General features: G+C 53.4%; 3 protein-coding genes across 3 annotated transcripts; all 3 read right to left on the bottom strand.

Moving 5' to 3' along the window:
• Positions 1–4,178: 4,178 nt before the first annotated feature.
• On the bottom strand, positions 4,179–5,023 carry LOC116959343 (hemoglobin subunit alpha-A). The gene is made up of 3 exons (XM_032983535.2): positions 4,876–5,023; positions 4,514–4,718; positions 4,179–4,405 (listed from the first exon to the last, which is right to left on the bottom strand). Exons 1-3 carry the CDS (start codon positions 4,968–4,970, stop codon positions 4,277–4,279), a joined length of 429 nt encoding a protein of 142 aa, XP_032839426.1. The 5' UTR covers positions 4,971–5,023; the 3' UTR covers positions 4,179–4,276.
• Positions 5,024–7,445: 2,422 nt separating this feature from the next.
• LOC116961035 (hemoglobin subunit alpha-2) lies at positions 7,446–8,389 on the bottom strand. The gene is made up of 3 exons (XM_042798721.1): positions 8,246–8,389; positions 7,923–8,127; positions 7,446–7,621 (listed from the first exon to the last, which is right to left on the bottom strand). The coding sequence occupies exons 1-3, from the start codon at positions 8,335–8,337 to the stop codon at positions 7,493–7,495; spliced, it is 426 nt and encodes a 141-aa protein (XP_042654655.1). The 5' UTR covers positions 8,338–8,389; the 3' UTR covers positions 7,446–7,492.
• Positions 8,390–10,821: 2,432 nt separating this feature from the next.
• Positions 10,822–13,076, bottom strand: LOC104363036 (hemoglobin subunit pi). Its single transcript, XM_009969421.3, has 3 exons — positions 12,955–13,076; positions 11,690–11,894; positions 10,822–11,098 (listed from the first exon to the last, which is right to left on the bottom strand). The coding sequence occupies exons 1-3, from the start codon at positions 13,047–13,049 to the stop codon at positions 10,970–10,972; spliced, it is 429 nt and encodes a 142-aa protein (XP_009967723.1). The 5' UTR covers positions 13,050–13,076; the 3' UTR covers positions 10,822–10,969.
• Between the last annotated feature and the right edge of the window lie 1,799 nt (positions 13,077–14,875).

Below are 14,875 nucleotides of genomic sequence, written 5' to 3'. Positions count from 1 at the left end.
CCCCAGATGGCATCTCCTGCTGCTGAAAACAACACTGGGTGGGAGGAACCAATGATGTTACCAGCAGAGCATTTCCTATGTTCTCAGTTTCACCATCCCTAAGCAAATTCAGATCTGCTCAGGTGGTTGGTGTGTGCGAGGAAGACAGGGCAACTCACAGGAAAAAACCTTTTGCATTTCTATTCAATTTCCATCTCTGTAGTGAAAACCTGATCAGTCCTCAGCGGACAACGTCAAGCAGGCCTGACTGAAAAATGTTGTAATCTCATTGAAAAGGGTTGCTAGTGGTACAGTTGCAGCAAAAATCTAGCTAGATTTAATTATCAGAAAAGACATGGTCAGCCACAAAAAGCAGGTGGAAACCCAGTGCAAAGTAGGTGTGGAAAGTTTCTGTCATTTGGGTGATGAATGGCTGCAATATGGCACTGAGAAGGCATCAGTGGCCAAGGTCCTGTTACCACAGATCTGCTCCTTCTCCTCCCAGGTATAAATCCAAGACCTGGATTCTGTTGTGAACATCTCTGATGACGGGGGATTCCTGCTGCTTAATGCCTTTTCAGTCACGGGAGCTCACATAATGAGACCTGAGTTTCTCACAGGTCAGCTTTGAGGGGGATCAGCAAAAAGGTTTTATAAGATGTTGCTTGCACTGTTGAACTTCTTGTGATGTCAAAGGAGAGTATACAATGTTTTAAGTTCTGTGAATACTTGTTTTTAATCAGCCCCATCCTGTCTGGAGGGGCTCATACAGCTGTGCTTGATGTGGCTGCTCCCCTGGGAGCAGTTTTGCTTTTAGGGAAGGGAGGAGAGGAAATATTTGAAGTCCTTCATCAAAATGGCCATTTTAGTGAAGGCTGGCTCTATTTTCTGTTTTCTACAACCACTTTTCATTTTCTTGCTGGCAAAAAAAGCCAGTGGAGAAGGTGGGAGGATCCTGAAAACTGTAGATTAAAGTATATTTCAATATTCCCATATTTTCAGACTGCTTGCCTGAAAAACATCCGCTTTGCCTCAGCAGCTGATTGAAGCCGTCTCCAAACAGCCACTATCTTTGGGAAGTGGTGGAGGGTGATGGCGTCACAGAAATGAGACAATAGGGTCTCTTATCATTAACAAGGTAAAAGGAGGAAACTAAGGAACTTTATACCAGGCAACTTCAAATCACAAAAAGCAAGTGGGACATTTAATCAAAGAAAGAGATGAGTAATAACCACGGCCATTGCCAAGAATGAATCATTTCAGATAAGTCTGTTTTCCTTCTGTGACAGATTCCAGTCCTTGGTTCAACATTATTATTCACTGTTCTTTCATTAATAACTTACGTGTTGTAATGGAGAATTTGCTTATTAAATTCTCAAATGTTCCTCAGATAGAGCGCCTGTGAGCATTCCAAAGCACTATGTTAAAATTCCAAATTATCTAGGCAAATCAGAGAGATCAGTTCAGTATGGAAAATCTGACATTTAGGAAAGAGTAACTGTCCAAATACATGGAAAAAAACCTGCTTACACAGCAGTTTCCCAACAAAAAACCTACAGGTTGCACCAATCATAAGTTACACTATCGGCATGGGATGAATCAACAGAACAGCTTGTAGAATGCATGATGTTTTCCCTCCTCTTTCCAGCAAAAGGATCTCTCAACCAGTGTCCTAAAATCAGCTTCCAGTAAGGAATTAATTCTGTATCCTCCCGCTGCTTCTCTGCTAAATTCTGAATGGGAAATTCCTGGTAAACTCCTCTAGGATGCTAGACCTCCTCCAGAAATATGTAACTCTGTGTCCCTTTCCAGGACGCACTCTCTGGGGCCATGACTATTTATTAGAGACTAATAAGAGTAGTGTCCAAGATACCTGGACAACGCTGCTTGCAACCCCTCAAGAGACTGGTAAAAGTGTTGTGATCAGGTAAGTCATAACCATCAAGCTTGTTTCCTAACATCATTTTAGCTCCTCTTTCAATAAAACTGAGCTATGAGATGCCATTTGCCTTGGTGACTACCATGTAACAAAATACTGTGTTGTTCTGTGGGTATCTTTGAACCATAGATGCTTTGTCCATCAAGGGTAAACGTTGATGAGAGGCAAGAAAGACCTTCAGATAGTGAAGACATCAGAACAGGCCCCAGTGAAGGGACCCTGGGGCTCCCACGCCCCTGTGCTATGAGCCAGGAGGCATGGGGTGCCAGGCTGCAGGGGAGGGCTCCTGCACCCTTCAGGGCTGGCACCAGGGTCCCCAGTGTGCTCAGGACCTGGAGCTGGCTGGAAGCCCATCCTGGCAGCCTGCTTCTCGCTGCCCGGCGGCTCCAGCTCAGCCCTGCGTGCCCTGCCAAGGCCTGGCCCTCTGCACCTTCTGCCTGGCCCCGATAAAGCACCACGGCTTGAGGTCCCCATCTTGTGGCAGCAGGGACAAATGGCTGGGACAAAACTGATCCCGGTTCTTTGAAGCTCAGCCCTTCTTTGGCCAGGCAGAGCCCTGGGGAAGCGCTGCAGGGCCAGGACACTGCCCACTGCCACCCGAGGACACAATGCGGCGTGGGAGCGGGTGGAAGAAAAAGCCTGGCAGAGGCAGCGGGGACAACTGCCAACCCCTTCCCCTCCACGTACATACTGTCCCCTGCCTTGTCACTCATGCACACACCACGCTCAGGACCACCAGGGTCCTTTGTGGCTGGGTTTGGAGGAGCCCAAGTCTACGCTGGATTTGACGTTGGCGCTTCCCAGTGTTTTACACATTAGTCCACACCGCCCCGCACACCTGTGTGCCCTGACCCCCCCACCATACCCCTGCTCTTCCTGAGCTCCCCAGGGAGCAGACAGTCTCTGCGGAGCAGAGTTGTGCCCGCAGCTATGTCTGAGTGATGTCAGCTGGAAGGGGGTAAACCTGCTCCAACACCCTGCTCCATGTGAAGGCAGATCAGGTTGGTCAGCGATGCCCTCACCAGCTTTCTCTTCCCCTCCTCACCATGCCCAGGTGTGGTGAGAATGTGGGGTTGTGATACCTGTGGTGCTCTGCAGGAGAAACCCCAGGAGCTGGAGGGCTTCGCTCTGTCTCCGGGGTCATTTGGGGTCTCTCCTGCCTCTGGTGCATTCACTGATGGTGACTGGAGGCCATGGGGCTAGGGCAAGCATCCATCCTTGCAAGTGCCAGGGAGCAAAGGGGCCCGTGGCAACCTCAGCTTAACTCCACGCTGTGGCTGCACCAGCCCCCCGGGGCTTTCTTGAACCTTCACCCCAGCACCGAGCACCTCCCAGCCCTGGCAGGGATGGGGCAGCCTTACTCAGCACCTGGCAGGTTGTAGCTCCCTGGGACTATCTGCTGCCCTGTCTCCCACCACACCCACAGCTGGAGGAGAGCCCACACTCCCCTTTATCAGCCCCCTGCAGCACACCCCCCCCTCCACCCGCCCTGCTGCAGGCTGTGATAAGGGCTGGGGGCTGCACGGACACCAGCAGTGGCACCCAGCACCACTTCACTGTCTCTGCTCATTTTCCTGCCCTGACACCCCTTACCCCGCTGCAGTTCAGGGCCCAAAGAGCAGGATTTGGGGCCGAGCCCTGTCTGCTCCCCTTGCAGTCCCCCATGCTCACTGTCTCCCCAAGCCTGCCAGCCCCCCAGGAACCCTCCAAAGTGACTCCCCAGAAATACAGCACTGGGTGGAAAAAGAAGCCCTACGATGCCACACAGCCCTGCGTGCTGGGGATGCACAAAAAAATGTCCTCGCTGTGCCACCACACAGAGGGTCACAGGCACCAGGAGTCCCTGCACCCCACTGGCTCCTTCAAGCAATAGCAGGAGATGATCTCCAACAATTTGGCCTCAAGCGGGACAAGGGGTGCACAGGGCTGGCGGGGCAAGAGGGGATCCCAGTGAGGTGCTCTGGTGGGAAGGCCAGGACAGGCTGGGGTTGCAGGGAGAACCAAGGGCCAATCTCTGGGCCACTCTCCACGAGTCTTTCCCCTCCGCCGGTGCCTGGAAATGCTCTGCTTGCTCCCGGAGCCCCGCAGCTGGCAGAGCAATGTCTGTCTGCCGGGCACCACCACCCAAACGCAGCTTCCTCTGAGAGACAACAAAACCAGAGCCCCTTACCACCGCATGTCCACCTGGCAGGGGGAACCCCCAGAGCAGATCCCTCCCGCTCCCTCCCCGCAGGCAGCAACCAGAGCAGGACACCAGGGCTGGAGCACAAATGGAACAGATTTTATTTCAGATCATTTGGCTGCTTGCTGTCAGAGGGCTGGCAGTGTGTTGGGCCCAGCTCTAGCCATGGTGCCATCTTAACGGTACTTGGCAGTCAGCACGTTGCCCACAGCGCACAGGAACTTGTCCAGGGAAGCGTGGACCTCCGGGGTGAGGAGAGAGGGATGGTGGATGGCCACCACCACCAGGAAGCTTTGGCCCAGCAGCTAAAAGGCAAAATGAGATGGTGAGCAAGGGGGGGGGGGTGAGGTGAGGGGGCAGCCGGGGGCATGAAGGAGAGGAGCCAGGCTGGTCACCACTTCCCAGACACTCACTTTGAAGTTGACAGGGTCCACGCGGAGCTTTTGGGCGTGGAGGTCGCTGAGCTTGGAGAGGGTTCCTGCGATGTCATCGATGTGGTTGACAGCCTCGATCAGTGCACCCGCCACCTTCTTGCCATGCGCCTTGATCTGAGCGGAGCCATGGGACAGGTCGAAGTGGGGGAAGTAGGTCTTGGTCTGGGGGTAGGTGATAAACATCCTGGGGGACAGAGGGGGTAAGAGGCGGATGGGGGTGGATAAGACAAGGTCAGGGTCACACACGACACCACAGCTGCGGATGGGGAGAGGATGGGGGGCTGATGGGAGGGAACGAGGGACAGAGAGCAGAGGGGACGACGACAGGGATGGACACATACCTCTCCAGGGTCTGGGCGCCATACTCGTCGGCATTGCCGCCAATTTTGGAGAAGATGCCCTTCACGTTGGTCTTGTCGGCGGCGGACAGCACCATGGTGTCACCTCCGCGTTGGCAGCCCCCAGCACGGGTGTCCCCGCTGGCCGCCGCCGCCCTTATATGCGGTGCCGGGGCACCTCCCGCCCCCCCGGCACCGCCCCGCTCCGCTGGACCCCGGCCAGGCGGGGCCGCCGCCCCCCCGGCCCGCACCCCGCCCCGCCCCGGCACCCGCCCCGGCACCGGCCCCGGGCCCGGCGGGAGGGGGCGCTGCCCCCCAGAACCCGCTGGGGTCTGGGTCAGGGTTAGGGTTAGGGTTTGCATCAGTGCAGGCTGGGGGTTCCGTCCCCTCTGGCGCAGGCTGACTGCAGGGTTAGGCTTTGGCTTAGGTTTAGGCTTAGGTTTAGGGTCTGCACTGGCACAGGCAGAGGAGTCTGTGTGTGTCCCCTCCCGGCACAGGCTGGGGGTTGGGGTTGGCGTGGGGTACCGGCTGAGGTCCCCCCGGCGCAGGCAGCTCTGGCAGAGTCTGGCTGCGTTCTGGTGGGGCGGTGGGAACAGCAGCGTGGGGGCTGTAACTTCAGTAGCGTGGTGGGAGTCTGTCCCCCACAGCTTGAGCCCACCCCGTGCCCCTGGCACCCACGTGTGGCGCCGCAGGCAGCTGCACGTACAGACTGGCCCGTCCGACACGGCCTCCACGAGCACACGTGGACTGCCCCAGGACACGCGCTGCCCCTACCCGCGCTGCCGTCTAACACAGCCCCCGCACATACACCGTCCTTGCGCGCACACGTGCTGCCCCCACGCACACCCTGCCATCCAATGCAGCCCCTATACACACAGCCACTCCTCCACGCTGCCCCACTGCACCTACTGCTTCTCTTCCCCTCAGCGCACCCCAAACCATTGCACCACGAGGTCTGTGCCCTCTTCACCCCCTGCTCCCTGAATCGCAGTCACATCCCTTTGCATACAGACCTCGGAGCAGCCCTGCCCCAGCTCTCTCTCCTGCGCACGTACTGTGCTGGCCCCAGTGCTGGGGGGGCACTGGGTGACCCTGACTCCTGGGAAGAGGAGACACTTGGCAGAGCCACGGGCATCAGCACCGGGCACTGATGCAAGCACTGGCTTGCAGCAACAGGAGCTCACAGCCGGGGAAAGCAAGCATGCAGGGCCACAGTGGCCCATGGTGAGCCCCAAATGATCAAGGTGAGGAAGGCAAGAAGGGCAAGGAAGATGAGGATGGTGAGGAAGATGAGGAGAGTGAAGAGGGTGAGGGGGCCTGCAGTGCTTCCAGTAGGTTTGAGAGCTGGTGCAGGCAGGCAGGGGACAGTTCACACCCCTGTTTCCTCCATGGCCAAAGGTTTTTATCATTTGTGTTTGGGGGAGATTAGCTGGGGCTGGCACCATTTCAGATCGGGGAAGGAGGGGCTGATCTTCTGGGAAATGGAGCCCAGGGAAGCAGCATTGGGGCAGCATGTCTGCTGCCTGTGTGTGCATCAGGAGGGTAAGCTGGAAAGGCAGAAGAGCCCCTCAAACTGGTGGCACAAGAATAACTGGGTGTAAATGCACACGAAGACACCAGGCTGCAGACTGGGATGTGTCTGAGGATGGAGGAAAAGCGCTGTGGGTTCATGAGTGCACTTTCAGGAGCAGGGGCCACCGTGGCGCAGGGACTGCCAGCCCTGTGTCTTGGTGCAGGCAGGGACCTGCATGCTCAGTGCCCGCAGGCACCGCTCTCCCAATGCACCTTCTCCCATCCCTCACCAACCCTCATCTCCTCGCTCTGGTGTTACAGCTCAGAGTAAACCCAGGGCTAGTTTAATAGCTTATAACCCACCACCCGTGATCTAAAGAGGATGATTTTATTTATTTATTTATTTATTTTTAATTCAGGCTCCAAACCCCTGAAAGCAGTGGCCCTGTGCTGGACTGCAGCTTTGCCCACTCTACTCCCACCCTGACCAGATGCCAGGGGACGAACAAACACCCAGGGCAGGGGTGGGGGTACTTCCCTGGCAGGCAACAGGGATTTGTGGCTCAGGTGCTTGAGCCCAAGAGCAGTATTTCTGCTTAATGGTCTCTGGTGGATTTTTTTCACTCCATTAACTTGTCTGATTGCCTTTGGAGCTCATGCAGGCTCTGAGCTCCCACAGCATCCCCAATAAAGTCCTAAACAGCCATTGTGATAGATGGAGCCAGGAGGAATTAATCCTGCACCCCAGTGGAGAATTCTTCAAGGGGTTGCAAGTCCCATGTTTGACTTGGTGCACCCTTCCCCCTGCTCCCCAGAGGGATGCAGGCACGGCAAGGCGACAGGCTGAGCTCCATTCCCCGGGGTCCTGCTACCAGCATCAGCTGCAACCCAAGCTGGGGCAGGGTGGAAGCAGGCAGGGCCCTGGAGCCCACGGCCAGTGCTGCCTCCCTGTACCACAGCTGGCCTCACCAGCAGCTCCCTCCTTCCCTCCCTCCGGCGGGAGTACCGCGACTCTCCAGCCCCCCCCCAGCCCCTGGCCAAGGCACAGACGGACACAGTGCTGCGGCAAAAGTGTCTTTATTGATGGCACCAGGGCACAGGTGGCAGCTTATCTGTACTTCTCAGCCAGCACGGCAGCCACAGCTGACAGGAACTTGTCAAAGGCAGCGTGCACCTCAGGGGTGTAGTCCTTTTCCAGATGCACAGCCAACACCACCTGGAAGCACTGCGACAGCAGCTGCAAGGCAAAACAGGAATCAGCACTGCTGCTATCGCCCCCAGCCCCCCTGGCCTGGTCACTGTCCCCTGTCCCCTGCCCCCCATTCCCCATCCCTCTTCCCCTGTTCCCCATCCCTTGCTCCCCGTCTCCCATCCCTCATCCCCTGCCCCCCATCCCTCATCCCCTGTCCCCCATCCCCTGCCCCCCGTCCCCCATCCCTCATCCCCTGTCCCCCATACCCTGCCCCTCCGCCCCCCATCCCTCATCCCCTGTCCCCCCTCCCCTCCCCACCGTCCCTCATCCCCTGTCCCCCGCCTGCCTTGAAGTTGACAGGGTCGACGCGCAGGTTGTAGGCATGCAGGTTGCTGAGCTCAGACAGAGCCTGGCTGAGGTTGTCCACGTTCTTGACGGCGTTGGTCAAGGCAGCCACCACCTTCTTGCCGTGGCCGCGGATCTGGTCGGAGCCATGGCTCAGGTCGAAGTGGGGGAAGTAGGTCTTGGTCGAGGGGTAGGTGATGAACAGCCTGCCAGAGCGGGACGGTCAGTGCCGCTGACCCCCAGCTGGACACCCCCCCAGCCCCCCCATGGGGCTTCCACCCACTTGCCCCCCTCGCCCATGGGGTCCCCGGGCCCGGCTTGCACCTCTCCAGGGCTTCGGCTCCGAAGGCCTCCTGGTGACCGACCACCTTCTCCCAGGTCTGCTGGATCAGCTTCTTGTCGTCAGCGGTCAGCATGGCGGCGGCTGGCAGCGGAGGGCAGGTCTTGGTGGCAGCGGTGCCTGTGGGGACGCTCTCTTATAGCAGCCGGCACCTCCGTCCCGGCCTTATCTTATCAGCGCCGAGGGGCGGGGGGACACGGCTGCGCAGCGCTGGGCCCAGGGAGTGGCTGTGGCTCTGCCTTGGGGGGCCCCGGCTGCCTCGGGGGGCCCAGCCCCAGGGGGGCCCGGCTGCCCTGCCCAGCCCCGCTGCACCAGCCCCACACCAGCCTGAGGGCTGGGGGCAGCACCCGGCTGGGCTACCCCACGGTCAACAGCAGCCACAGGCATGTTCTGTGGGTGCCACAGCCTCAGCCTCATGGCCGGCACGTCCTCACGCCTCCTGTCGGGACCCACCATTGCCCTCCAGCCGGGCGAGGGTCCTCCCTGGCTCTGCGGGTGCTGGAGTAGGTCCCAAATGTATCCCTGGTCCCTCATGTCCTCCAGCCTCCAGTGCATCCAGCCCTCTCTGCCCGAAGAACCCCTGGTTCTCTGAGCAGCAGCCGTGGACAAACCCTCCTGGGTTGTGCTGGGGATCTGCCACGAGAAACGCCATCTCTCCAGCAGCCCAGAGAAACCTGGGTGGGGAAGACCTCCCTTTCGGGCACACGGTCTTTCCAAAGTCTGTGCTTGTCAGGCCTGGGCTTCTTCCCCTCTTCCCACCCCAGTGTGTGCTCCTGCCTCTCCCCATACACACTGGGACATCCCGCAGGGCATATGGTGGTTGTTGACCGTCACATCCTTCGCTCATCCTCGGTATGAAGTCATTGGCACAAATTTGGATTTAAATGCTCAGGTTGCCTGAGACCCACAAATATAGAATGTTTTAAAAACTTCTGTGGTACATTGGATGACATGTTGGGAGCAATTTGGTGGCTTCAGAGCTTCTGCACTGTCTCTCTCCCCCTTGCCCAAACACAGTCCCTATATTTGTAAATGAGATGAGGACCACAGCTTGCAGTGGCAGCTCAGGTTGTCAGTTAGAGTGTGCTTAAGACTTTGCACCTACCTTTCATGTTAGAAGTCCTCTGAGACAGGCGTGGGCAGTGTATGTAACTTGGTAAATAATTTTCTTCACAAAAAGCTCACATGATCCTGTGTTTTAGACTTTTAACTAAACCAGCCCTGATAACACACCAGTGTTCTGGCTTTTGCTGAGCAGCATCGAGGCCATCTCTGCTTCTCACTCCGTCACCACAGGGAATAGGTTTTTGGGTGCACAATATGCTGGGAGGGGACATAACTGGGCAGATAACCCCAACTAACCAAAGAGGTATTTCATACCATATAACACCATGCTCAGCAATAAAAGAGAAAAGAGGGGTCTTCAGGGAATTTTAGGTGGGTTACCCATCTTTTTTACTCAGGAACTGACTGGGCAGTGGTCTACCCATGGGTGGCAGTGAATGATTGCCTTTGCATCACCTGTTTTGTTTTGCTTTCTTCCCTCTTCTTCCACTCATCCTTCACTTATTAAACAATTATTTCTATTTGTTTGTTTGTTTGTTTGATCTTGACCCTCATTTTTTCTTGCTTTTTTTCTTCCTTTCCTCTTCCCCTCATCCCGTTGAGTGGGTGAAGTAAGCAAGTGACTGTGTAGTGCTTAGCTGACTACCAGGATTAACCCACAACAGATACATATGGGGGATACCTGTGTTCCCCCTCAGGGTGACCATCAGTTTTATACTCTTCCCTGTCGCTGCTTTCCAGAGAAATCCTGGGAATTTGTGGTCCCTCAGGTGTCATCAACACTGATCTTCAGTGTCTACTAGTATTCCCCAATTTCAAGTGTATGTAAAGTTCCATATAAAAATAATAGATGTCAAACTGAGGGGATGGTCCCTTTACCAAACGTGTCTAGCAGGTGTGATAGACCAAGGTGTTCATGAAGCACATCACATACCCTGTCCGTCCACCATGGACAGGAGAATGAGAAGACAGTGCCCAGCATCACTCCGGGCACGTCACAATATATGGCAATGCAGGCTTTGTTCACAACAGGCTGTGATAGGTTTTGGATAGACCAAACCAAAATCCCGGTTCCATTCAGTATCCTAGCAGAATAAAAGGCTGTTTCATGGTCAGCCTGGAAACAGGCTTCAGTGGATGCACCTTTGGTGAGCAGTAGCAGTCACGGGGCTTTAGCCTGTTCTAGGCTTCTGCTCAATGTTATGTTATGAAATGTTATGTTATGTTATAAAATGTTATGTTATGTTAAGTCATGCCATGTCTTGTCATGTCATTTCATGTCATGTCATGTCATGTCATGTCATGTTATTCCCACTGAATTTACACAGTTTAGCACATGAATTAGTACGTGAATTCATTAGTACATGGATCAGTACATGAATTTACACAGCTTAGTATTTTCTCCTCCATATTGCATAGATGTTTCAGAACACCCCTGCCTAAACAGTAAGGTGTAGGTGGAATGCGTGGAGATGAAGCACAGAGACCATAAGTCACATTTGAATTATTTATTGGGTTTTGCAGATGACCAAGCCCCTGTGTAGGTGATTTGAGAGGACTGCATGGGAAGGGATGAATACCCCAGAGCCTGGCAGCGGGGGTGTGCCATGGATGTGCAACCCTCACACCTATGTGGAGGCCATTTATCTGTACTTCTCAGTCAGAACAGAGGAAACACTGGACAGGAACTTGTCCCATGCAGCATGAACTTCTGGGGTGAAGTCACTGGGATAGCGGGCAGCCACGGAGCACAGGATACAGTGGGAAAGCAGCTGTAAGGGAAAACAGGATGAAATCCATCATAATCAGTAGCAGATGCCAGTCCAGAGGTCTGCAATGGACCTTGGTCTCAGCGTGCTCTGGAATGTCAACTATGTGTCCCAAACAGGTAGCGCTGCTGCCTGGTGCTATGTGTGAAGAAGCAGAGTTGCCTTTGGTATAGTGAAAAAGGCAACTCTGGTATAGTGCTTGATCCCACTCCTTCCAAACGTCCCTTCCTTCCTCACCAAAGGGAAATGCAATGAAGTGGAAAAGTTTAGAATTTACTAAGAATTTGTTCAAGACAGGTGATATAGCCTGACGTGTGAGGGAGATTCATAAATTACAACAAAGACAGCAGAGTCTTGAATCCATCTAACACAAACCACAGGAGCCCCCTGAGTAGTGCTTTGCTTGAGCTGGACCAGATCTTTCATTAAAAGATCCAATCTCAGGTTAAAAATCAGGTGGGGAACAAGCAGCAACAGGAGTTGACAAGACTGTGCAGTGCAGTCAGGGATCAACCTGCCACTAGACAAAATTATCTGTGATCTGTAATTCTGCGATGGTAGTTTTCATCCCTGAAAGTCTCTGTGCTCACTCACCTTGAAGTTCACTGGGTCCACCCTGAGGATATAAGCATGCAGCTCACTGAGTTTGGCCAAAGCACCTCTAATGTCATCAATGTGCTTCACAGCTTCCCCAATGGCATTTATGACCTTGGAGCCATGACCACGAAGCTGAGCTGAGCCTTGGCTGAGATCAAAATGAGGGAAGTAGGTTTTCGTCGAGGGGTAGCTGAAGAAAAGCCTGGAGGGGAACATGGGAATGAGATTCAGCGGTGGAAATGGCATGCATGAGATGGTAAAACCTCAGAGCAAGTGCAATGTAAACCCGCCAGCTACAGAAGTGATCTGTTTCAGCAGTTGTAACTGAGTTTTGGGAGCTTGAAGTTTGCATCAGGAAGGTCTTTCTGCTCTTAAACCTCTTCTGCAGTATGCGCAGATTAGACAGTGGGTTAATCTGTACGTACTAGAAAAGAATGAAATGTTAAAAATAGTTTTAAACTTAACATATTTTTGGAGTTTTGGTGGCTTTTTGGAAAAAAAATTATAGCTCCAAAGTGTCACTACATTTCCCATACTAAAATGTAAGCCAGTTTGCAGGATCTTCAAACTAATATGAGCTGAACGAACCAGAATTGATATGAGTGGTACTCAGAGTCCTGAAAGGAGTATCACAATACTTTATATCGAGCTGTAAATAACATTTAAATAACTTTGAAGAACATAGTAATTTCTGAACAATTTCCAGACTATTATCCCTTTTGGGCCAGCTAGCTTAATTTGTATGATCTTTGGTCTACTGTACTATACTTCATGCAGGCAGTCCAGTTGTCTTGTTTCCTAACAGTTTGTTATTATCAGCTGGAACAATGAAACATGAGTATCCAGTGAATTTAGCGGATAGCTATTCTCTTGATGCCTAGAAATTGCAAGAGAAAGTGCATCACTTGTGCAATAAACCACTTGAAGTTCATTTCCTAACAGTATTAACCCTGTTTCAGGACACTAAGTATGAATGAATTTGAATTCCTTGCCAGGGATTCTGGCTATGAATTCTTCTGAATTGCTATAATGAGAAATAAACGTACAGAATTGCTTAGAAAATTATGTTCTGCTATGAGGTTTTGAAGCATTTAGTAGCACAGATATAATTCCAGAAAATTACATATCAAACAACAGAGAGGTCATCCATCAGCTCTCACCAGTCCCAGTGTGCTCTCACTCATGCAAGTTTTCCATGAGATGCATGATAATAGCAAAGCTGGAGGAGCCAAACTTTTCGGAGGAGTTCTGGGGGAACTTACCTCTCCAACGATTCCGCCCCAATGGCCTCGGCTTGGGGAGCCACCTTTGCCCAGATGGTGACCACGGCGGCCTTCTCAGCTTGAGTCAGCGTCATTGCGCGGGAGGGTGCAGGCTCAGGCTCCTCGCGATGAGCGCTCGGGGCAGGTTTGGACTCATCGCCATGGCAGCCCGGGTTATAAAGAGGAAGGGGAGAGTGGACCTTGGCGCCTGTCCACACTCATTGGCCACTCCAAGAGGCCCACCCATGGAGGTGGGAGACTCTTATCTCCCCAGGAAACAATGCCTATTTCGGCAAGGGTCAGTGCACTGGCCTCCTTGCTTGCTGGCCTTATCAGCTTCTTGCTTCTTAACGTAATGGCTGTGTGGCCTGAAGAAATTGTCTGGATACGTATTGATACATGAACAGAGAGATAATGCTGGAATATTTCAGCGACAGAGTGTTAGGACACATCTTTAAGCTGAGGAGCGTGTAGACTTTGAGCATACCAAGGAGCTTGGAGAAAAATCTGCACAGGATAGCCTGGTCCCACGAGAGAGGGCTTGTAGCTTCAGGGCATGGGCACGCTTGATGGATGAAGGACCAAACAAGCAAAGGAAGACGAACACAAGTCTGTAATCACAGATAAGTGGGCAAAGTGTCAAAGAAATACCCTAATGGAGTTGGTTGCTGCTGAACCTCAGGGAATGGATATCCTGCCAGCACATGAAGCAGAGGTAAATCTCTCTGCCACCCTGATAAACTACAGTGGCTGTACACTCCACTGAGTGCTGGCAGCCGTGCAGGGAAAGCTGGCTGGTACAGAGGGGTCAGATAGCATTCTCTGCCCAAATAGCCTTGCATGCTTGTGCTGAGAAGGTTTACATGTACAAGCCAGATTCCTCCCAAGACATGTCTGCATTTCACAGCAATGCTAGCAACTGATACAGAGGATGCTCTCCAGACATGGCTGTTCTGCTAAGAGGAAAGCCCGCCTAGGGACTCAACGATACTTGGGTCATGCGTGCATTGGAGTATGTCCAGCATACGGTTATCTGTACCAAAGGAGCAATGCCGGTGCAATCACATCACCCATCCCCCCTAAATGTCTCACAGGAGCATGCACCAAACTTGGAGCCTCTCTTGGTAGCCACAGTGCAGCTGTGCGATGCTGCCGGGCAGGGAAACCTGACTGCTGGCAGGCGTTGGCTTTGGGGTAGGAGCTGGGCTTTCATGGGTCAGTGTTTCAGTGCCTTCACATGGGTATAAGCCTCTCCTCTCTGGGTAGACTCTACAGCCCTTAGGAGTTGATACATTCACTACCAATAGACCGCACTCTCCTGGGGCTGTGGCTCTGCCACCGTGTCCAGGATGCGGGTGGGAATGAACCAGTAGGGTTAGAGAAGTGGTAGGGATGGGGCAAGACAGCTGCTGCTGTGTCCTCAGGTGTCCCCAGTGTTCTGGTGGCAGCAGTGGCACTCACGGAAGGGCTCTGACCCACCCCTTGTGCTTTGCGCTGGCTCTGGGTTTAAGCCTCTCTGCATGTAGTCTGTCAGATGAAGCAGGAGAAACCTTTGGCTTTCCCAAAGGGCACGCACAAAGCACTTGATGCTTCTTGGTCTGCAAGCCTGGCTGGGTTTGGTGATCTTGAATTATCATCCTCTCGGTGGAGGCCAACACCTTGTCTGGGATTTCATTAAGATTTTGTTCACTACCACAGCTGCCTCCTCAGCCCTCCTGCCGACTGCCTGAGTAATTAGCTTCTCTTGGCACCTCACTTTAAGAGGGGGGATCCAAGGGGGGTTTCACTTGAGACCCAGTGAAGACAATCACTTTATAATAAGGAATATATCAGAGTGCTCCTTGTATATCCTCCCTTTGATAAACGCCATACATGTCCACTGAAAACCCAGAGCTAACTCTGCCTGGACACATCTATGCAG

The sequence above is a fragment of the Tyto alba genome, unplaced genomic scaffold (assembly GCF_018691265.1).
Source record: "Tyto alba isolate M040663 unplaced genomic scaffold, T.alba_DEE_v4.0 Super-Scaffold_28, whole genome shotgun sequence".
Lineage (NCBI taxonomy): Eukaryota > Metazoa > Chordata > Aves > Strigiformes > Tytonidae > Tyto > Tyto alba.
This window is presented reverse-complemented; position numbering and strand designations above follow the sequence as displayed.

Excerpts from the sequence above, each read along its gene's own strand:
- LOC116959343 (XM_032983535.2), bottom strand. The coding sequence starts at position 4,970 with ATGGTGCTGTCCGCCGCCGACAAGACCAACGTGAAGGGCATCTTCTCC. Across the intron at positions 4,719-4,875 it reads GGCGCCCAGACCCTGGAGAG|GATGTTTATCACCTACCCCC; the intron begins GTATGTGTCCAT and ends TCTGTCCCCCAG. Across the intron at positions 4,406-4,513 it reads TGGACCCTGTCAACTTCAAA|CTGCTGGGCCAAAGCTTCCT; the intron begins GTGAGTGTCTGG and ends TTTGCCTTTTAG.
- LOC116961035 (XM_042798721.1), bottom strand. The coding sequence starts at position 8,337 with ATGCTGACCGCTGACGACAAGAAGCTGATCCAGCAGACCTGGGAGAAG. Across the intron at positions 8,128-8,245 it reads GGAGCCGAAGCCCTGGAGAG|GCTGTTCATCACCTACCCCT; the intron begins GTGCAAGCCGGG and ends CCGCTCTGGCAG. Across the intron at positions 7,622-7,922 it reads TCGACCCTGTCAACTTCAAG|CTGCTGTCGCAGTGCTTCCA; the intron begins GCAGGCGGGGGA and ends TTTGCCTTGCAG.
- LOC104363036 (XM_009969421.3), bottom strand. The coding sequence starts at position 13,049 with ATGACGCTGACTCAAGCTGAGAAGGCCGCCGTGGTCACCATCTGGGCA. Across the intron at positions 11,895-12,954 it reads GGGGCGGAATCGTTGGAGAG|GCTTTTCTTCAGCTACCCCT; the intron begins GTAAGTTCCCCC and ends GTTCCCCTCCAG. Across the intron at positions 11,099-11,689 it reads TGGACCCAGTGAACTTCAAG|CTGCTTTCCCACTGTATCCT; the intron begins GTGAGTGAGCAC and ends TTTCCCTTACAG.